At 42.4% G+C, this 18071-nt stretch overlaps 1 protein-coding gene across 2 annotated transcripts in view; it reads right to left on the bottom strand.

Annotated features, from left to right (window-relative positions):
• PARD3B (par-3 family cell polarity regulator beta) overlaps window positions 1-18071 on the bottom strand; it is a 540299-nt gene that overhangs the window by 226050 nt on the left and 296178 nt on the right. For both annotated transcript variants that reach the window (XM_066623090.1, XM_066623172.1), the window contains 2 exons: window positions 15323-15529; window positions 14003-14261 (listed from right to left, as the gene is read on the bottom strand). In XM_066623090.1, the coding sequence (XP_066479187.1) occupies window positions 14003-14261; window positions 15323-15529 (466 nt within the window). The remainder of the gene's footprint in view (window positions 1-14002; window positions 14262-15322; window positions 15530-18071) is intronic.

Genomic DNA, 18071 nt, shown 5'->3' with positions numbered 1-18071 from the left:
GAAGATCTCCATTGTGGGATAATCCACCACCTCCCTTGGCAATCTGTTCCACTGCCAAATTGCCCTTACCATCAAGAATGTCTTCCTGATGTCCAACCAGAATTGCTTCACTTGCAGTTTGTACCCTTTTGATCTAGTTCTACTCTCCAAAGCAGCTGAGAACAAGTATGCTCCTTCTTCCATATGAAAGCCCTTCATGCAATTGAAGGCTGCTGTCATATCCCTCGTAGCCTTCTCTTCTCCAGGCTTTCATACCACATTCCTTCAACCTTTCCTCATAGAGTTTGTTCTCCAGTTTCTTGGGGTAGAAAATTTTGGACACCACCATGAAGAAATACCTCTCAGTGGTCATCACCAGAGGGAGCTTCCAGAAGTCTCAGAAAGTTTCTGAAAGGGGGCGGGGCACATAAAAAGCCCTTAATAAGCAGGTAGTTTTATATGAGTGGTCCACGTACAAACAAGCATATCCATGGCCTATCTAAGTAGCTAACAATAAATCAGTGAGGCAGATAAAATTTGACTTGGGAAAATTGTCTGCTTTTGGGGGAGAGCATTCTGAGTGATGGGAGACGGAATAAAAATTCCAGTGAAGCTGGGAGAGGAGAAAGACTACTAAGGGCATAATCCAGCACCGACATAAGGGCAGTGCAGCTCTGAAGTAAGGAAACAAACACTCCCCTACCTTGAGGAGGCCTCCAGGAATGCCCCCATACTGCAGGACGCAGCACATGTCCCACTGGACAGCTATGTCAGTGCTGGAATGTGGGGTTAGGATCTGGGCCTAAATTGCTTAATCATACATGAATTGACTATGAGTTATTAGCATACAATATGGATTACTGAAGAAAACAATGTTCTCTATTAAGTGTTTCAATATTATTCATAAGAAAGTGTGCATATCTGTATATGAATGAACTAGACAAGTAGCTCTGCCTCTTCCAACTTTCTGGAAGAATCTCATTTAGGTCTGGTAGTTGAAGCCAAAGTAAAAATACGAGAATACTGGGTTCTTCTGCCTTGTAAGAACCCAGGCAGCTAACAGCAGAAAGCAACAGCTGGTAAGGACTCCTGGTAGAGCATGTTGTCCTTGCAAAGTGAACAGTGGCAAATTTCACTAGACAAGCAAAATCAATCAGTTGAATGCAAAAGAACATGCATGCATTAGGAAAAATACTTTGGGACAATAAAGATTTTGGAATTATCTAGAAACTGTAGGAAGTAGGATTTAGCAATTGGAAGATCGGCCTTGGTGAAGTTTCAGCAAACCAAGAACACCTGGCAGTAGTAAAATCCCACCTGATCCTAGCATAGGAGAAGTAACAACACTGAAGCTCCCCACAATATGTCAAATTTTTTTTTAAAAAGGTGATTATCAAAGGTAAGCATTGTCAATGAACTGACAACAGTTCATATGCAATGGTAGCTAAAAAAATCCTTTGGTTGAAAGTTAAATCTATGTTGGCCTCCATTGGAAGAGGAAATGAATTCTTGGCAACAGAATGTTCACATCATTGTCAGTCTTATTTCTTCTCAGGTTTCCTTATTCTCTGATAGATGCTCTTGCCAAAAAGCAAAGCACTGCTCCACACATCACAATTCATGTGTCAATTCTATGTGTCAAGCTACGTGACATAGGAGATTTGAGATCAGATCTCCTGATGTTTTTATGCTTTCCTAAAAGCAGTCACAGGATGTTATGAATTATTAGACTGGAGCCGTGTCTTGGAGGGGTGTTTAACACTCCCATATGGCATTTACACCATTCTTAAACATGTTTATCATAAGCTATTGGTCCTACAGAAGAAACTGTACCATTTTCATAGCAAAAAAAGAGCATATTTAAACTATTTGTGTACTACTATTAGGTGGCAGCTGGGGAGCAGGAGAAGATTTACAGCCCTGTCCTATGCTGAGGCAGTGCTGGTGGTTTGTGCGCTGCCCCAGCAACTGATGTCATGCAAGTGCTGCAACTGATGTCATGAAGTGCTGTAAGGCACTTCAATGCCAAGGGAGAACATGCAGTGGTGGCAGAAAGGACAGTGCCACTTGAACAGTGCTGAGGAAGAGTACCAGCTAGTGAGTGCCCCTGCTGAGTGGCAGGAAGGCTTTTCAGGGTGGGGGAAGGGCAGGGAGGGGGTGAAACCATGCAGAGGAAGGAAGAGCCAGAGGGCGGATTGGGCCTGGGAGGTGGCGGCAACAGTGGTAGAGGCCGCTGTTGAATCCTATCCACCCTCCTGAGCCATGGAGCCCGCATGCGTCTTCTCAGTTCTGTGCCAGCTAAGTAGCGGGTGCAGATTTGAGTTTACCCATTGGGGCTGTCGGAGTTCTACACGGGGTAAGGGAACCAATGTTCCTTACCTTGAAGAGTCCTCCAGCTGCTGCTCTAGTCACTCAGGATACAATAGCAGCCATTTTAGTGCCAGTGTACCACATGGCACAAGGGCAACATAGGATTGGGCCCTTAGATTTAGAATGCCGTTCAGGAACAAAGGACTAAACATCTCTGCACTGCCCTCAGTGCCCTTGCTCTGCCTTCTTCCCCTCCCCCCCGCAATTTTTAAACAACTCCTTAGCAGATCTAATGCAGATTTCCCACATAATAGATAGCTTGGTTCTCACTTTCTGCATCTTTGCTTAATGTGGTGTCTTGAGATTTTAATTTCTGATTCAGCATTTCTAATGATTTCATTCACACTCATATTAATCAGTGTCCTGTAAGCGGGAGTTTTAAAAGGCAAGGAAACAGAATATTAAAAACTGTATGCTGGTTCACCAGGTGGTGGGCTAAATGTGTCCACTTCACCTCTGCCATGACCTTTATTACGAGGGTCGCCCAGAAAGTAATGCACCACATTTTTTTTCTCAGCCTACAGTAATGGTACGAATGCAAAACTTTAGATATATATTATTTGAATTTTCAGGAGTGCGCACACAAATTTTTGGTTTCTTCAGACAGATAGCATAGCTGCAGCAGTGTTTTGAAATGGCGTCTGTAAGTGATGTACGTTACAAGCAGCGTGTCGTCATTGAATTTCTCACTACGGAGAAAGAAACTGTTGGGAACATTCACAAACGTTTGTGTACAGTTTATGGAGAATCTGCAGTCAACAGAAGTACAGTTAGTCGCTGGGCATAGAGGGTGAGGCCATTAGAAGGCGGTTCAGCAGAGCTCCAAGATTTGCAGCGTTCGGGGCGGCCATCCACAGCGGTCACAACTGACAAGATGCAGCTTGCTGATGTGCTCATTCGCGAGGACCGATGCATAACGACTAGGCAGTTGGCGCTGAAGCTGTCAATCAGCAAAGGAAGTGTGGATGCAATCATCCGTGCTCTTGATTACTCAAAAGTGTGTGCACGATGGGTTCCGCGCTGTCTTACGGTGGACCACAAATCTCTCAGAAAAAAACATTTCTTCTGAGTTGCTGAAACGTTTTGAAGATGAGGGGGAAGCGTTCTTGTCCAGGATTGTGACAGGTGATGAAACCTGGGTTCACCATTTTGAGACCGAAACGAAATGACAGTCGATGGAATGGCGTCATCCTCAATCTCCACAGAAGAAAAAATTCAAAGCAACTGCTTCTGCCAGTAAGGTCATGATCACTGTGTTTTGGGACTGTGAGGGCATCATACTCATTGATGTGATGCCAAGAGGCAGCACCATTCATTCTGAAGCTTATGTGAAGACATTAACCAAACTCAAGAAGCACTTCCAGCGACTTCGGCGCCATAACAACCCAGGTGAATGTTTGATTCAACATGATAACGCTCGGCCTCACACAAGTTTGAGGACTTCGGAACACATCACTAAACAGGGTTGGACTGTGTTATCCCATCCACCCTACAGCTCTGACCTAGCTCCCTCAGACTTCCACTTGTTTGGGCCATTAAAGGATGCCATTCGCGGAAGACATTTTGAGGATGACGAAGAGGTGATTCGCACAGTGCAGAAATGGCTTCGTGACCAGAACAAGGAGTGGTACCAACAGGGCATACATGCCCTTGTGTCTCGCTGGAGGAAGGCCGTAGAACTGGACGGAGATTACGTGGAAAAATAGGGAGTGTAGAAGAAACATCATTCTTTCTTGTGTGTAAGTTTCATTGTGTTCAATAAATAATTGTTGAAGAAAAAAAATGTGGTGCATTACTTTCTGGGCGACCCTCATATATGTGAAATGTACAGCTTTAATAGTTGTACAAAAAAGGTAGCTAGCATATACACATAGTGCAGACAAGAGTTTACTGAATCTCTTTGCCAAATGAATTCGAGCTGCTAGCAGTTAGGGAAGCAGTTACATCTGCAGTTCAGCACTATTTTGGATTACATTTTTTTCTAGCTGTTAAAACACATTTCATTGAAAGATCAATGTACTATGATTTTCAACAAAGGCAGAGGAGAACAAGTTTCTCAAAAGACAAGGCACAAGCTACTCTTTACCTCTTTTCCCAATCGGTTTGAGGACATGCTCACCTGAACTGGACCCAGAGAGAAGATGAACAATGCTGAGTGCCATGGAAAATCTCTATCTTGTTTTTCCAATCTATTTTATTAAATTTCTTTTTGAAGAACCAAATAATACAAAGGCAGGAGGAAGGGGGGAATAAAAGTGTCCCTGGTGGCCACTAGTTGTTTCTTCTTTAATGCCTAGAGATTATAATCAAATCTGCTTCTGTTGTCTTAGTTTTCTTCCTTAGGAAAACTTTTTTTCTTTTCTTAGGATCAAATTATACTTTATGTTAAATACATGCATGGCACAAAATGCGCCACAGAGGCCCCAACTTAGATCAAAGCAACAATGGCCAGAAACACAGAATTGCAATAACAGTACTGACGCCAGCTCTCATGATCTGATGAAGTATAAACTATATGAAAAGTACCCAATGCGCAAATGAACTACAGAAAACAAACTGGACTCTACCCATGAGAACCCGAACCTGTCTACCACCATGCAGCCACGCTGTTAGAGCACATGTTGCATGCTATGGCGGGAGGGGGAAGAAACTACATGGTAAGGTAAGTAAAAATATTTCTATAGGCTTCCTGGCCAAAATGCCAGTTATTTCACTGGCGTAAGTCTGGGAAGAAGCAGGGGGCCATTGAGCTGGGAAAATGGGGATAATATCCTCACATGTACTGCTGCCAGAATCTATGCCCCCTGCCCTCGAAACACCCCTGACTGCCCTGCTCCACTTCTCTCTCTTCCATTTTCATACCACCACTTTACTTACTCCAGCACAGAGTCTGGGAGCCACTGTCTCCAGAAATTTAGGCCAGGAACCCCAAAGCTCACAACAACAAAAGTGTATCTTTAACAATGCCGCTGTGGTACATACAGCAGCGGACTAGGAGTTCCGTCGTCAAAAGTGCCCAGTAGGATTGGGCCATAAGGTTCTGTTTCTGTCTCAGTTCCAGCATCTAGTGATGAAAAGGGAATCAGAGTTACCTAGCAATATAGCAACATTTATCCAATGAAGGTGCATGTTTGCAAGTCTGGTATAAATTTTTTTTTTTCTAGTGCAACATTTTTAAAGCATATTTTACACAGTATGAAATTTGATGTGCTGCTAAACTGAGAGGACATCACAAAATGCCTAGCAGAGCAGTTCCTCCAACACAAAATTCAGGAGTGTACAATTCTCTGTAAAATAAGAAGTATCTCTACAAGACAGATTTGTAATAGCAATTTCGGAACAGGATCTATAATAGAACAAATTCCATTTTATTATGGCAAGTAGGGACTAAAGCCAGTTATCCACTCAGAACTAGGAAGCTGCGTGCCAAATCGGTTTTCACCACCCAGTGGGTACAACTCACTTCTCATGCAAATTAAACAGCTTACGCAGAGCCACTGCTGTAAAGTTGACAAGATTCATTATAGGACCATCTTGAGAAGAAAAAAAAGTGTGTTTACGTTTCAAGATATGAAGAAACAGTAGTGTCCAACAGGAGTCTGGAACTGCCATTTTAATTTTCAGTTGAAAACAACAGAGCAAAGCTGCCTAAGTTTATAAAACTGAGAAAGTGAGTCCAGCCCCACTGGAAGAATGCTAACCAAGTACCCAAGATACATACTGGGTTCATTCTGAGGATTTGTCCAGAAGTGGGAACATACGCAAATTGAAGCAGCTGGCCCAGCACTTTCACGCCTGTGCAAAAACACCACCACAGATGGACTGTGCCTGCGCATAAATGCGGGTGCAGTTGTCTGTAACTTGGACTTCCATAACTTGGAGACCCAGAGAATGTTCAACCATCATTGTAAGCAGACTGTGCTCTTGGGAGTTTCAACACAACTTCAGAATAGAATTTCAGTCTACATGCAGTTACAACTGTCAACCATCTTTGAGCAACACAACTAATAGCTCAGCACTGGCATCATCATGCTATTTACAACTACAATAAAGTTATTGCAGTGCAGATGTGGATGCTAGCTTCAAATTCATTTATACACGGATGGTGCGCCTGCCACAAACTCACCTAAAAGTTGAAGACAGTGACATCCATATATGCAGCCTATCTGGGTCAAGTATTTATGAATAAAAATGATTTGTGGAGTGTTTAGATGAGAATGAAAGCAGTGAAATTTGTGATCCACCATTATATCCCAAGCTTTTGTTTTCAGAATCTGAAATGCCCTTCATTCTAACACATTTCTTTGTTATTTCTTACAGTCAGGCAGCTATCACGTCAATGACAGCAAGAGATGCAATCCAGTGGTTGAGCAGTCATACTGCCTGAAGCTAAGCAAGAACAACTGAGTTATGCCCTTGGAGGGGAGATGCAAAGCCAAGCTAACAAAGTGCTATAACCCATTGGGAGAGAATGGAGTCGCGAATGTGCCATTTGTGGCCCTGGGGGACTTCGAATTTGGCTCGCAGGTAGCCCCCAGTCTCCAATGAGCCTCTGGCCCTCTGGAAACTTGCTGGAGCCATGCTGGTCCAATGCAACTGCTATCAGCATGAGGGCAACTGTTTGACCTCTCATGTGAGCTGTGGGATGAGGGCTCCCTCCACTGCTTGCTGTTTCCCATCCAAGATGCTGCTGCAGCAGTGAAGGAAAGGACAGCCTTGCTTTGAGCAAGGCCTTTTATAGACCTTGAGCTATTGCAAGACCTGCATTCATTCATACAAGTCTCATCTCTAATATATTCATTTATGTGAATTTATGCAAATATATGCAGATTTGAAGTGTAAAGTAATTTTTTTCCCTGGCCCCCAACTCGGTGTTGGAGAGATGATGTGGTCCTCCTGCCAAAAAGTTTGGGCACCCCCGTTATAAGGCATTAGGAGGCCCTGTACATGCCCTGTACATGCACTGGCATAATGTGCATTATCTTGGTCCTTTGAATTTGAGAGGTAAATGAAGAGAGCAAGATTGTGTGCCAAACATGGAATTCCATTCCTCTACTCCATGAAGGCTGTGCACAGATCACATCATAACTGACTTATGCTAGAATCCAAAGAATCAAGGGCCCTCTAAGAACTAGCACCACACACTTGGAGAAAGACAGTACAAAATGGAATAATGCTTTTGTGGGTTTCTGGCATTTTACATGGTTTCAATATTCTCCCTACTCTAATGTTCTTTTTTCTCTCCCATTTTCATCTTAATTATAAAACAAAAGATCAACACTAACAAGTTTGCTGGGTCTTTTCGTTCTTAAAAAGAATATATTTTAAAATGATTAGATTAATGACTGCATATCTGTAAAAATATATGTCAACTGGAGTTGAAATGACTGGTACAGTTAATCAGCATCTGGGCATTATAAAATAAATATTGTTTTGGTTTGACTCCTTCCCCAGCACAAGTCAATAAGACACGTACTATTCCCTACAGGAGGGTATCAATAGCAATACTTATTATATTGACACATGTCACTTATGGGTCCTGCTTGCATTAGTATTGCATCTCTATCTGGAACTTAGGCACCAAGTGCTTTGACATAGGAGACACAGTCTGACAGGAGACACTTACAGTCTGCACAATGTAAACTAATATTGCTATTTAACATGAAACAGACAAGCTCTCCAAATTTTGACAGGCATCTTGAATCTAGAGATGACTAGATGCCTGTCAAAGAGAATCTAGAGATGACTGCATCACTCACTGAAATTGATGTTAAAACAAGGATCTTCATTTTACTCTGGAGGAACTCATTACGGCAAGGAACTAGGGCTGAACCAAAATTACCTATCTGTTCATGCTTTCATGAATATGTGCTGAAAAGCCCTTGCGTTCTCACAATTTTTTGGCAGTCACCGCAGACACATTTGTTTTGCTTTTGCTGTACTTCTTCAGTGCTGCTAGCCTCATTTGCCCATACAACCACTGAACTAGCACCCAGGGTTTTTGTTGACAACTTTACAATGCTATTTCAGCTGTTACGACATCATGGACACTCATACACCCATGCAACTCGTCCCAGATCATAAGATTAAATTGCTTTCATTTGCTCACAGTGCTAAGGAGGAGAGAAAGGGTGTCAGAAGCAGCAGTAGCATTGATGGCAACTAACAGATTAAAAATACTGTGAATGCTCACTGAGATGTCAAAGGAAACTTTCCATCTAAAGCAAATAGCAATTGGGGTGGTTGTGAGCGACCTGAATCTGAATCATGGCAATGGCAAATATTCTCCACATTACAGTCCCAGTTGAGATAAGGACCCTAATATGGCTGTTTAGCAGAGAAAAGCTAGGCAGGATCAGCTCTAATTACGTACTTAATGCGTTAGCTTGACCCTGAGAAAGAAGGAATGGAGAAGCTGGAAAGCCTGTGATAAACGTGCAAAACCTTGAAAGTCAAGTCCCTGAGAAGTTGTTTTTTAAAGATATCCATAAAGTAAAATCTCTCAGAACTTCCAATTTAAAAGTAGAAGATGATGAAAAGTGAGTGTTTCATAAATGTCAGTGGTATTCCTGTCCATAGTTGCACACATACAGCACTGGACCGGATCTTTAAAGGGTATATAAATTGGCCTTAAAGCAAATGCTCAGGAATATGTTATCAAGTTTAAGCCCTTTTAGTATAAAGTGCAGGAGCAGCTTTATAAGAGTACATACTCTGTTCTGCCTCTTAAAGTTCACGTTTTGGTCTCTAACCCATTTCCTTCCACACAAAACCAACTTGTTAGTGCTTGGCATAGTGCTTGGACACTATTTGCTCTACAAATATAGGTTGTCTTATTATTAAAGTACATTAATGAGTTAGAAGGCTATACTCTATGATGCACTGGCTTAACTCGTTAACATTAATGAGATTTATGTGCGCATACTAAGAGAAGACTAGAAACCTAATTAAACAAATAAACCTTTAGTAGTGTACACATGAGCATTTTTAATATGAAAAAAATTCCTCTCTGCTTTGACAAATGATAAGCTCAGCTAAGAATTAATCAGGACAGTGGGGGCAAGAAAAGGAGGTCATCATAAAGTCTTCAGTATTTTTTAAAAGTGATATGACAAATGTGCCATGTATATATTCTCAGATTAATCATTGCACCCATCCCCTTTGCCTGCAATCACTAAAACATGTTAAATAAAAGTAACACCTGACAGTTTTACACTGGAGATATAAATCAGGGGAGAAAAATTAAAGCAAAGGCCTCACAAAACCTTCAAAACAGCTTCTGGTCATAATTCAGCTCTCACTTTGCTGTAACAACATTTGCATTTATTTCCATTGCTTTCCTACCTATGTAAAGCGGTAGTAAAACAATTAATTATGGAGCCCTAGGACGTAGAACAGGGTTTATGTTTGGACTGGTAACTGTGCAAAATAACATACAACAACAATAACAAAATAGCATGTGTTTCAAGAGCTGATTCTCTGCATCCAGCAGAAGAGGCTGTGTGTATGGCACCCCATGTTGTTGGCATCCTTCAGTCTCGGAAGACTACAGTATTGCACTCTGAATAGCGTTCTGGAACAGAGTGTCCTCTCCAGTGCGCGAAGCCTGGGTAAAGTAGGTATGGAGGATAGGCTGTTACCCATGCAGCAAATCCCCCCTCTCCACGTCGCTGAAATGGTCCAATGGAAAGGCAGAAGCCAATACGGTTGGTTCCAGCGACGTCGCAGGAGCTGCCAGAACATGACTGTGTTCAGCCATGAACTGCCTCAGGGACTCCGGCTCCGGATTTTGCCTCGAGGTTGACTCCTGAAGCCTTTTCCATAACTGGATGTAGCCACAAGGCAGTGAAGGTTTGGGATCAGAGTTTTCCTTCTCTCAGATGAGCTGCCTTCCCAGGCTAACGAGTCCCATCTACCCGGTGGCTGTTCAGTCACCTCTTACGACAAGTACAGCCAAACCGAGGGCCTATTCTTATCCCCAGCCCTCAGGGCACCCCACGCTGAACTGAATCAGTGTCTGCATCACTAGCTTGAAAGGGTATGAAAGGTATGAAAACATACCATGGAGGACAGAACAGTCTCCCCATCCTTCCAAAGAAGAGTATGTCATTTCCACAGATGCCATCATCAGTGACAGTCTGATTTAGGCACATTACGCAGATATGCATACAAACCACTTTATGGTTGGCCAGTGTTCTACACACAAAGCACATAGATGCCTTTAAACCTGGGCTCGTAGAAATGGGACATTAATAAAAGATTATTATTATGCTACCTATGCACCAATGCACCAATACTATTGGAGCCAACACAACAGGTTGTAAAAAGTACAGTTTGAAAACAGCCTGTATTTAACAAAGAAAATGTAGTCTCCCAGCTAAAATGAAAAATTAAAATCACTCAGGTGTTTAGCTCAAAGAAAAAATGGCAAATTTAAACAAGCAAAAAAATTCTCAATCTTTTTAAAAAAGAGAGTAAATAAGTGACTATTGTTAGCAGAAAAATACAGTATTTCCAAAGAAGAAGAAAAAATTAGTATGTGCGTATTAGGTCCATTATTAGTGGCTCATGTTACTACAGCAACATAAAAGAAGAATCAGTTTTCTACAGAACCACCATTTTGGTATGTATCAAGACTAGCGGTATATAAATACTGCTATTAAATACTGTATATATAAAAATAAATAAATAAATAAAAATAATGTTGAAAAGCGGTATATAAATACTGTTGTTGTTGCTGTTGTTGTTGTTATCTACCAATACTCTGACAGCAGCACTGTCACTATAAGCATCATCTACTGTAATTCAAATGTAGAAAGATAGTGGTAAACCATCACCAATGGTTCTCCTGTACAATTCTTAATCCAGACTGGAAAATATGGTGAGAGGCTTTGAGACTCTGCCTTCTACAATCCATGGTTATTCTTTCTGCTGAAAATGCCAGATACTCCATTGGTCTATAGCAAAACACTTTTGCAGTCCCTTGGTCCTAGTCTGTAAGGAGCTAGCTATTAAAATTTCATTGGGAAGGCTGCAGTCCATTAGCTAACTTACCTTCATACCCATAAAACGTGAAGGGTAAAACCCAGGAATTTTACAACCAGTATCTGGAAAAGGTAATAACGGGGCCACAGTCACATTACATTTATTATACAACATGGCTCTAACAACTGCTCTGGGATCAGGCCACAAAGCAACAGTGCACCGTGACAGATGTAGCTTTACTCATGATGATGTAAAAGGTTGAGTTTTTATTTAACTTAATTTTAAAATGTAGTCAAAGCTTTGGCTCCGCGGTAAGCAAATATACTGAGATGATGTCAGGTCAGATAACTAAACTAAACCAGATCACAAATTAAGAACTTAATACTCATCAAACAACAAACTCAAGGATATGCCTTCCCATAATACTCTGTTGGATGATCAAGCACTGCATTCAGCAAAGTTAAGCACCAAGGAAGTGACAAACGGATTACCACTTCACACTGACCCAAATTGCATTGGTTGGGGCTGTCATAAGAATGGGGAAGATTAAAGTTCCTGCTCTGCTATGCAAAAACACAACAATGCTTTTTCACACAGTTGTCACAGCGTAGCTTTTATATCGGTTTTTCTGAACCATATTTAACCTGACAAAAATGTAAGGCTAATGCTGAAGTATTCTTTAGCAAAAAAAGCAAGTGTTCCTTAAAATAATATCAAGAGCCTACAAGTGAATAGCAATGCTCCTCATTTGTAAGACTCCACACCCGCTGGCTACCGGTCTAGTCAAATATTCACCTCTTAATTCTTACTTGCCCAGTATCAAAGACATCTCTTTCTGCTACATGGAAAGATAACATTGACCAATATTTATGCTTCCCCCTACCAGCTTAAGTGTAACTGAACTGAAGCTTTCACCTGAAAGTGTTAAGGACACCCTAATGTCTTCAAATATGCCACGGACACATGTAGGAGCATAGCAGTAGCAGAAAATGCAATTCAGTGTCTTCCATCTGCCCTGATAGTTTTATGCACTGTGTTGATGAAACATTAATATAACAATGGAATACAGCTAAAGACTTAAATAATAAAAGCTTTCATGGTATGCACCGCTGGATATTGGCTGTTTTTCTGAGGCCAGCATAGACCCCAGTAACCCCCAAGAGTTCTCCCAGAGCCTTGGGATTAATGTTCCCTGTAATTTTTACAGGGAGTATGCAGAGCTGTACAGCGATTGCATAGCGGCCGCTCCAGAGAACTCAGTTGACAACATTGTTGAGCTCCAGAGCACAATGTGAGAAGGTGCGTGAGGCTCTAATTTCAGCTGTGCAGCTTACAGGAAATGGGATAATTCTTTCTTCATTTCCAAACTTCCTATTTTAGTCCTTATAGCCTACCTATAAGCCAGTGGGCACCAAATCCTGGCCCAAGGACCAGATCCAGCGCCCATCACAATTCTTCCCCTGTGTGAACTATTCTGCTGGGGAGCTTCCTCAATGTGCCTCCAATTGCCCTCAAACTGTGGGCCAGCCAGGTGCTTCCATGTTCTGTCACCCCAGCAGGCTTTAAACCTGGATTTCCAGGCAGACACAGCTGGCTGGGGTGCAGTTTGGAGGTAATTAGAGGCCCACCGAGGAGGCTCCCTGGCAGAATAATAAACTCTGTTTGTGCTGGGGAAGGGTTTTCCAGTGCGGAGACCGCTGATATAACTGAATTAATATTGTCTTCTGAATTATGAGATTGCCATTTTGTCCTTAGACCATAGATAAGGGCCTCCTACCCCAGTCTGTGGGCTGGATTTGGTGCACCAGCATTAGCTTCTAGGCATGGTGCTGGTGAAAATTAATTGTTCTGTGCTGCAGACTCCAGTTTTCGTAGCAGATCTTTGCACAAACTTACACCGGACAGTTGCTCCGCGCCCCCCCCCCCAGAAATCGGGGTGCAGAGCCTTTGGGGCGACAGGCTGCCTGGCACTAGTCTGTGGAAAGACTGGCTGCAAAAACTGGTGGTTGCAGCATGGAACAGTAAGGATTCACCTGCGCTGCACCTGGAAGTCTCATCCTGGTCTGTGCCATGGGATAATTTGGAGACTGCTGTCACAGATCATCACAGAAGAGACTTTTTTGGTGTCCTATCTTTATCTACTACTTGACTGTGATAATATGTTGCAATGCCTTTTCCAAGATGGCACCATACTGTAAGCATCATTACAAAAGCAGCCCAAACACAGTCCCTTAGAGACTTTTAGACAGACGATGAACCTATGTTTGCTTTACCATTGATTCTGAACTAATTTTATCAACAAATACTTAACTATTTATCTGAATTCAACTGTACGCAGTTTGTGCGGTTCATATTTTCATAATGTAGCTTTTGCAAAGTTAATGGATGTATTCATTGTGGTTTTTTTAAGTTCTTTTGATGGGATATATATTAATTTTAAATATCACATTGCAAAATATACACTGTCCCCATATGGAGATTAATTTCTGAATACAAAATTAGCATATGAAGTGGTCCTTCATCAACATCGAACGTGATTCAATAGATCCAATGCTAGGTTTGCACCTGGAGGGCCATCGGTTGCCCACTCATGGGGTGACATCTGACAAAAATAAAAAATCAGTTTAACCTAATTTGAAAAAGACAAAATATAAACAAGGTTCTTTACCTCAACATGGCACCTAAACTTTTCTTCTTTGTTTTTCTTTCAGGATCTTCATTCTCTTCTTTCTTGTTCTTTTCTTTCATTTTAGATTTGGTCTTCAAATTAGGTTTTTTATTCTTTTCCTTTATCTTTAATTTGTCTTTTGCTTTCTTGTGCTTCTTTGCTTTGCCTTCCACATCTTCTAATTCTGCATTCACATGAAGGGCAGATTTAAAGTTCTGAGCCTCCTGACCTGAGAGAGAGCTCTTATCAGACAGACCATCTGTAGAGAGCAAAAGATCATCAATAAGGACAGACTAGGGTCATTTTTGAGAAAAATGTAAAAATGAAAATTGCAGGGCTGGTTTTAAATTTGCTCCATTTAATGAACTTTCATTAAATTGTATACACTGAAGAGGCCATGAAACATCCAGCTAACTCCAAAAGCGCTCTGCTATAAATTAAGAGCAGACACATTATGGGTTCTTATTTTCTAGTTACACTATATTTAGTAATAACTAGATATGGGAAAACACTATCCTTACTGACACTAGACTTGTTAAGTCTTATGAGTTTTAAAAAATACTTCCTCTCGGGAAACAAACAGTCAGAGGTTATTTCAGTCAGAGAACTAATAGAGCATAATTGGACTTCAAAATTTATAAGCACACATTCTGCGTTTACAGCTAGACCAGGATTATCAAATCTTAAACACAAACTCCTGAGGGGTGATGCAGTGCATGATTTTCCAACAGGAGAGTTCAGACATACAGTCAGATTGAGATGCACAGCACTGCCATTCTGTCATGCTTATGCTGTTTTTCCAAACAAAAACAAGGAAATATATACACACAGAGAAAAAGAAAGAAAAGGATAAAGACAAGCATACACCTAAAAATTAAAATGGTCTCAAGGCTGAACAGCTTGAAGACTACTGTGGTAGTGCACAAATAAGAAAGGGAAACAATAGTTGTGAAAGGCCAACAACAAACAAGGCCACAGATTGCAAAATCTGTGTCAGATATAATGGGCAGTACAGACAGGCAGGATCAAGCTTAGGTTGAAGCAACATCACTATATATACCCCAGTCATGCTTCCAGACATGCTGTGATGAGGATTAAGACTAGGATCCCACCAGAGTCCCTTCAATAATACATATGTGCATCATCAACAGCATGTGAAAAGATTAACCCGTACCCACAAGATCATTACATTAGCTGAATTAACATCTTCATTCAAGGCATGTAAAAGTAGTATTGAACAAAGTGGGAGAAAGTACACCAGCACATAGCTTGTTTGAAACAGAAATGTTTTCTGAAGAGGAGAGTTTTTCAGGGAGGTACCTTCTGTCATATCTTCAGGTCCATCATAAGATTTGTCAATTGCAGCTCTGAAACTCTCATTACACCCTCTGCCACGGACCATGTGAGGCCTGGGCCTATAGAAAGGAAGCTCATTCTTTTTCACTTCAGCAACGGCTGTCTGGAGACTCTCCAGTGAGCTTGACTTCTTTAAACCTAGGGTGGGACCAATATCCTTGCCAGGTGATTCTAAAGGCGGTGGGGGGCAAGGGAGAGAGAATGAGCAAGAGAAAATTAAACTATACAAAGTAGTAATAAAACTATAACATGCACATTTTAAATACCTGCACTACTTGGTACTCCTTTAAAACACAAGATCCTACAGTTGAACAATTGGAAGTCACCTCTTGCTCTCCAAAACAAATGAGAGCCCTTAAGCCTAATAAATTAGGCTTGTAAATCTCATAGGTATAGAAAACATAAACCATGGCTGGAAACATATGTAACTCAAAGCAATATTCCTACAGTATTCTGAGCCTACAGAGACGCAAGAATCATTGGTTTTAGCCCTGCCCTCAGGAACTACCAAAGCAAGCCCTTCCTTTCTTCCATCTCATAGCCCTCCAATTACTTGAGGACAGCTATCATCTACTCCTCCATAGCCTTCTCTTCTCCAGGCTAAACATACCACATTTTAACAGTTCCTCATAGGACTTTGTATCCAGATCTTTCACCATCCTGGTTGCCCTTCTCTGAACTGCCCCAACTTGTGAATGTCCTTCTTAAAATATGGTACCTAAGGCTGGATGAAGTATATCAAGTGAGGTCTGACAAGTGCACTGTAGATCAGAACAGAACAGAACTGCTTCTTGTGAACTGACTCTATGAGTCTGTTAGTGCAGTCCAGCAACAAATTTGCTTTTTTTGCAGCCACATCATACTGCTGGCTCAGGTTCAATTTATGGTCCACTGAAAGCACAATCCTAACTTGACCTTGGGCAGCCCAGGAGGGTTGCAAGTGTGCCAAAAGGCACGTTTGCGCCTCCTCGGCTGGGCCAGTACAGGGACACACGCCAGCCGAGAAGGTTGAATCCAGTCTCTGCCCTGACTTCAAAGGAGAGGCTTGCATTGACCGAGCTTGGGGCTGGGGTGGGCAGGGAGGAGACGGGAGGGAGGCATTCTGCAACGCAGGGAGAGTGGTCCTGGGGGCAGGTGGGCGGGGAATGGGAGGCAGAGCTGGGACCCAGCAGATATGCTGGATCCTAGCCCGTTCCCGAGCAGGTGGAGCTTATGCCACCTCCGGAGGTGGTGCAAGTACAAGGAGACCAATTGGGACTGTGGTGGCTTACTCGAGGGTAAGGGGAAGAGTTTCAGGAGTATTCAGTACTCAGGAGGAGTACTCTATCAGTACCTCCTCCTGAGCCAGATTGGGCCCCTATCTTGTTCCGGATACAGCGCAGGCTTCTGGTCTGCCTTTTCCAGAACAAGATAGGATTGCGCTGCACGGCATCTAGATCTTTTTCACACATGCACCCAGTGATGTGCGGTGAGGGCCAAGGCTGGGGACGCAGTGTCACCACTAAATTTCCAGGTCACAGAGCTTCCGCATTATTTTTACATAGCACACGTGCAATCGCAGCAGAGTTTTCATTGCCATAGCTCTAAGGCTATGGAACTGATGTCAGGCTGATCTGTCTGTAGTTTCCCAGATCTCCCCTTCCCTTTACAGATAGGGACATCATTTTCTTATCTTCAATCTTCAGGCACCTCACCCTTCACTCATTCTCCAGAAGTTCTAAAGACTACTGAGCAGCTGCTGTGTGGTTGCATCTGCCTGAACCTTTAATACCCTGGAGTGTAATTCATCTAATCCTTGGGGCTTCAATTCATTTAAAGTTTACTAAGCGGGCCTTTACAATCTCTTTGCCTTCCTTGAGTAATGGCGCTCCCAGCTCATCCTTAGTGCATGGGGAAACTGCACCTTTTTTATGAAGCTAAGAGGATTTCTGCATGCTATTCACTACAGTTATCCTTAGCAGGCGTTAGGGGAGCAGGCTGTTCTCTCAACCAACATGCTGCTGTAGGTGCCTCTGGGTTCTGTGTGTCACGTCATGAATGATTCACTATAGCAGGGGTCTCCAAACTTTTTGGCCAGAGGGCTGCATGAAATATCTGGTGCAGTGCTGAGGGCCGGAAAAAAAATTTAAATATAAAATTTAAATAAATAAATGAGAGATGGAACTTAGATGAATGAATAAATGAATGAGTGGGTTCATTTACTAAGCCTCTCCGGCCCTCCAGATGCAATCAGGGCACAGATCTGGTCATGTTCAGTCAAGTGGGCCAGAGGCTTTCAGGAGACAAGAGGCTGCCCGTGGGCCGGACAGAGGCTTGCTGTGGGCCACATCTGGCCCCCAGGCCGGGTTTTGGAGACCCCTGCACTATAGTTATGAGTCAAAACTTAATACAACTTAATTACATGAAGTTTTGAGAATTGCTCTTTTCACTCTCATACGTGGTCCATGGGCCAACACCAACCCCTTTTCTTGAGATACAAAAAGAGAAATACATGAAGTTAACAGAGAGAGGGGCTCAGAAGGGCCTGCAATGCTGCAGAGAGAAAGAGAGTCACATGAGGTGCAGGCACCTCTGTGGTATGAGGAAAAAGGGCAGCTGAGAGATAGAATGGCAGAGAAATGGGAGTGTTGTGAAGCGGGGAAACAAAAGCATAGGAAGGAGTAGATTTGGCAGCCCAGAGAAAACTCTGGTTGTGTTCAGGGAAGAAAGCAAG

The sequence above is a fragment of the Tiliqua scincoides genome, chromosome 1 (assembly GCF_035046505.1).
Source record: "Tiliqua scincoides isolate rTilSci1 chromosome 1, rTilSci1.hap2, whole genome shotgun sequence".
In the NCBI taxonomy this organism is placed as follows: Eukaryota; Metazoa; Chordata; class Lepidosauria; order Squamata; family Scincidae; genus Tiliqua; species Tiliqua scincoides.
This window is presented reverse-complemented; position numbering and strand designations above follow the sequence as displayed.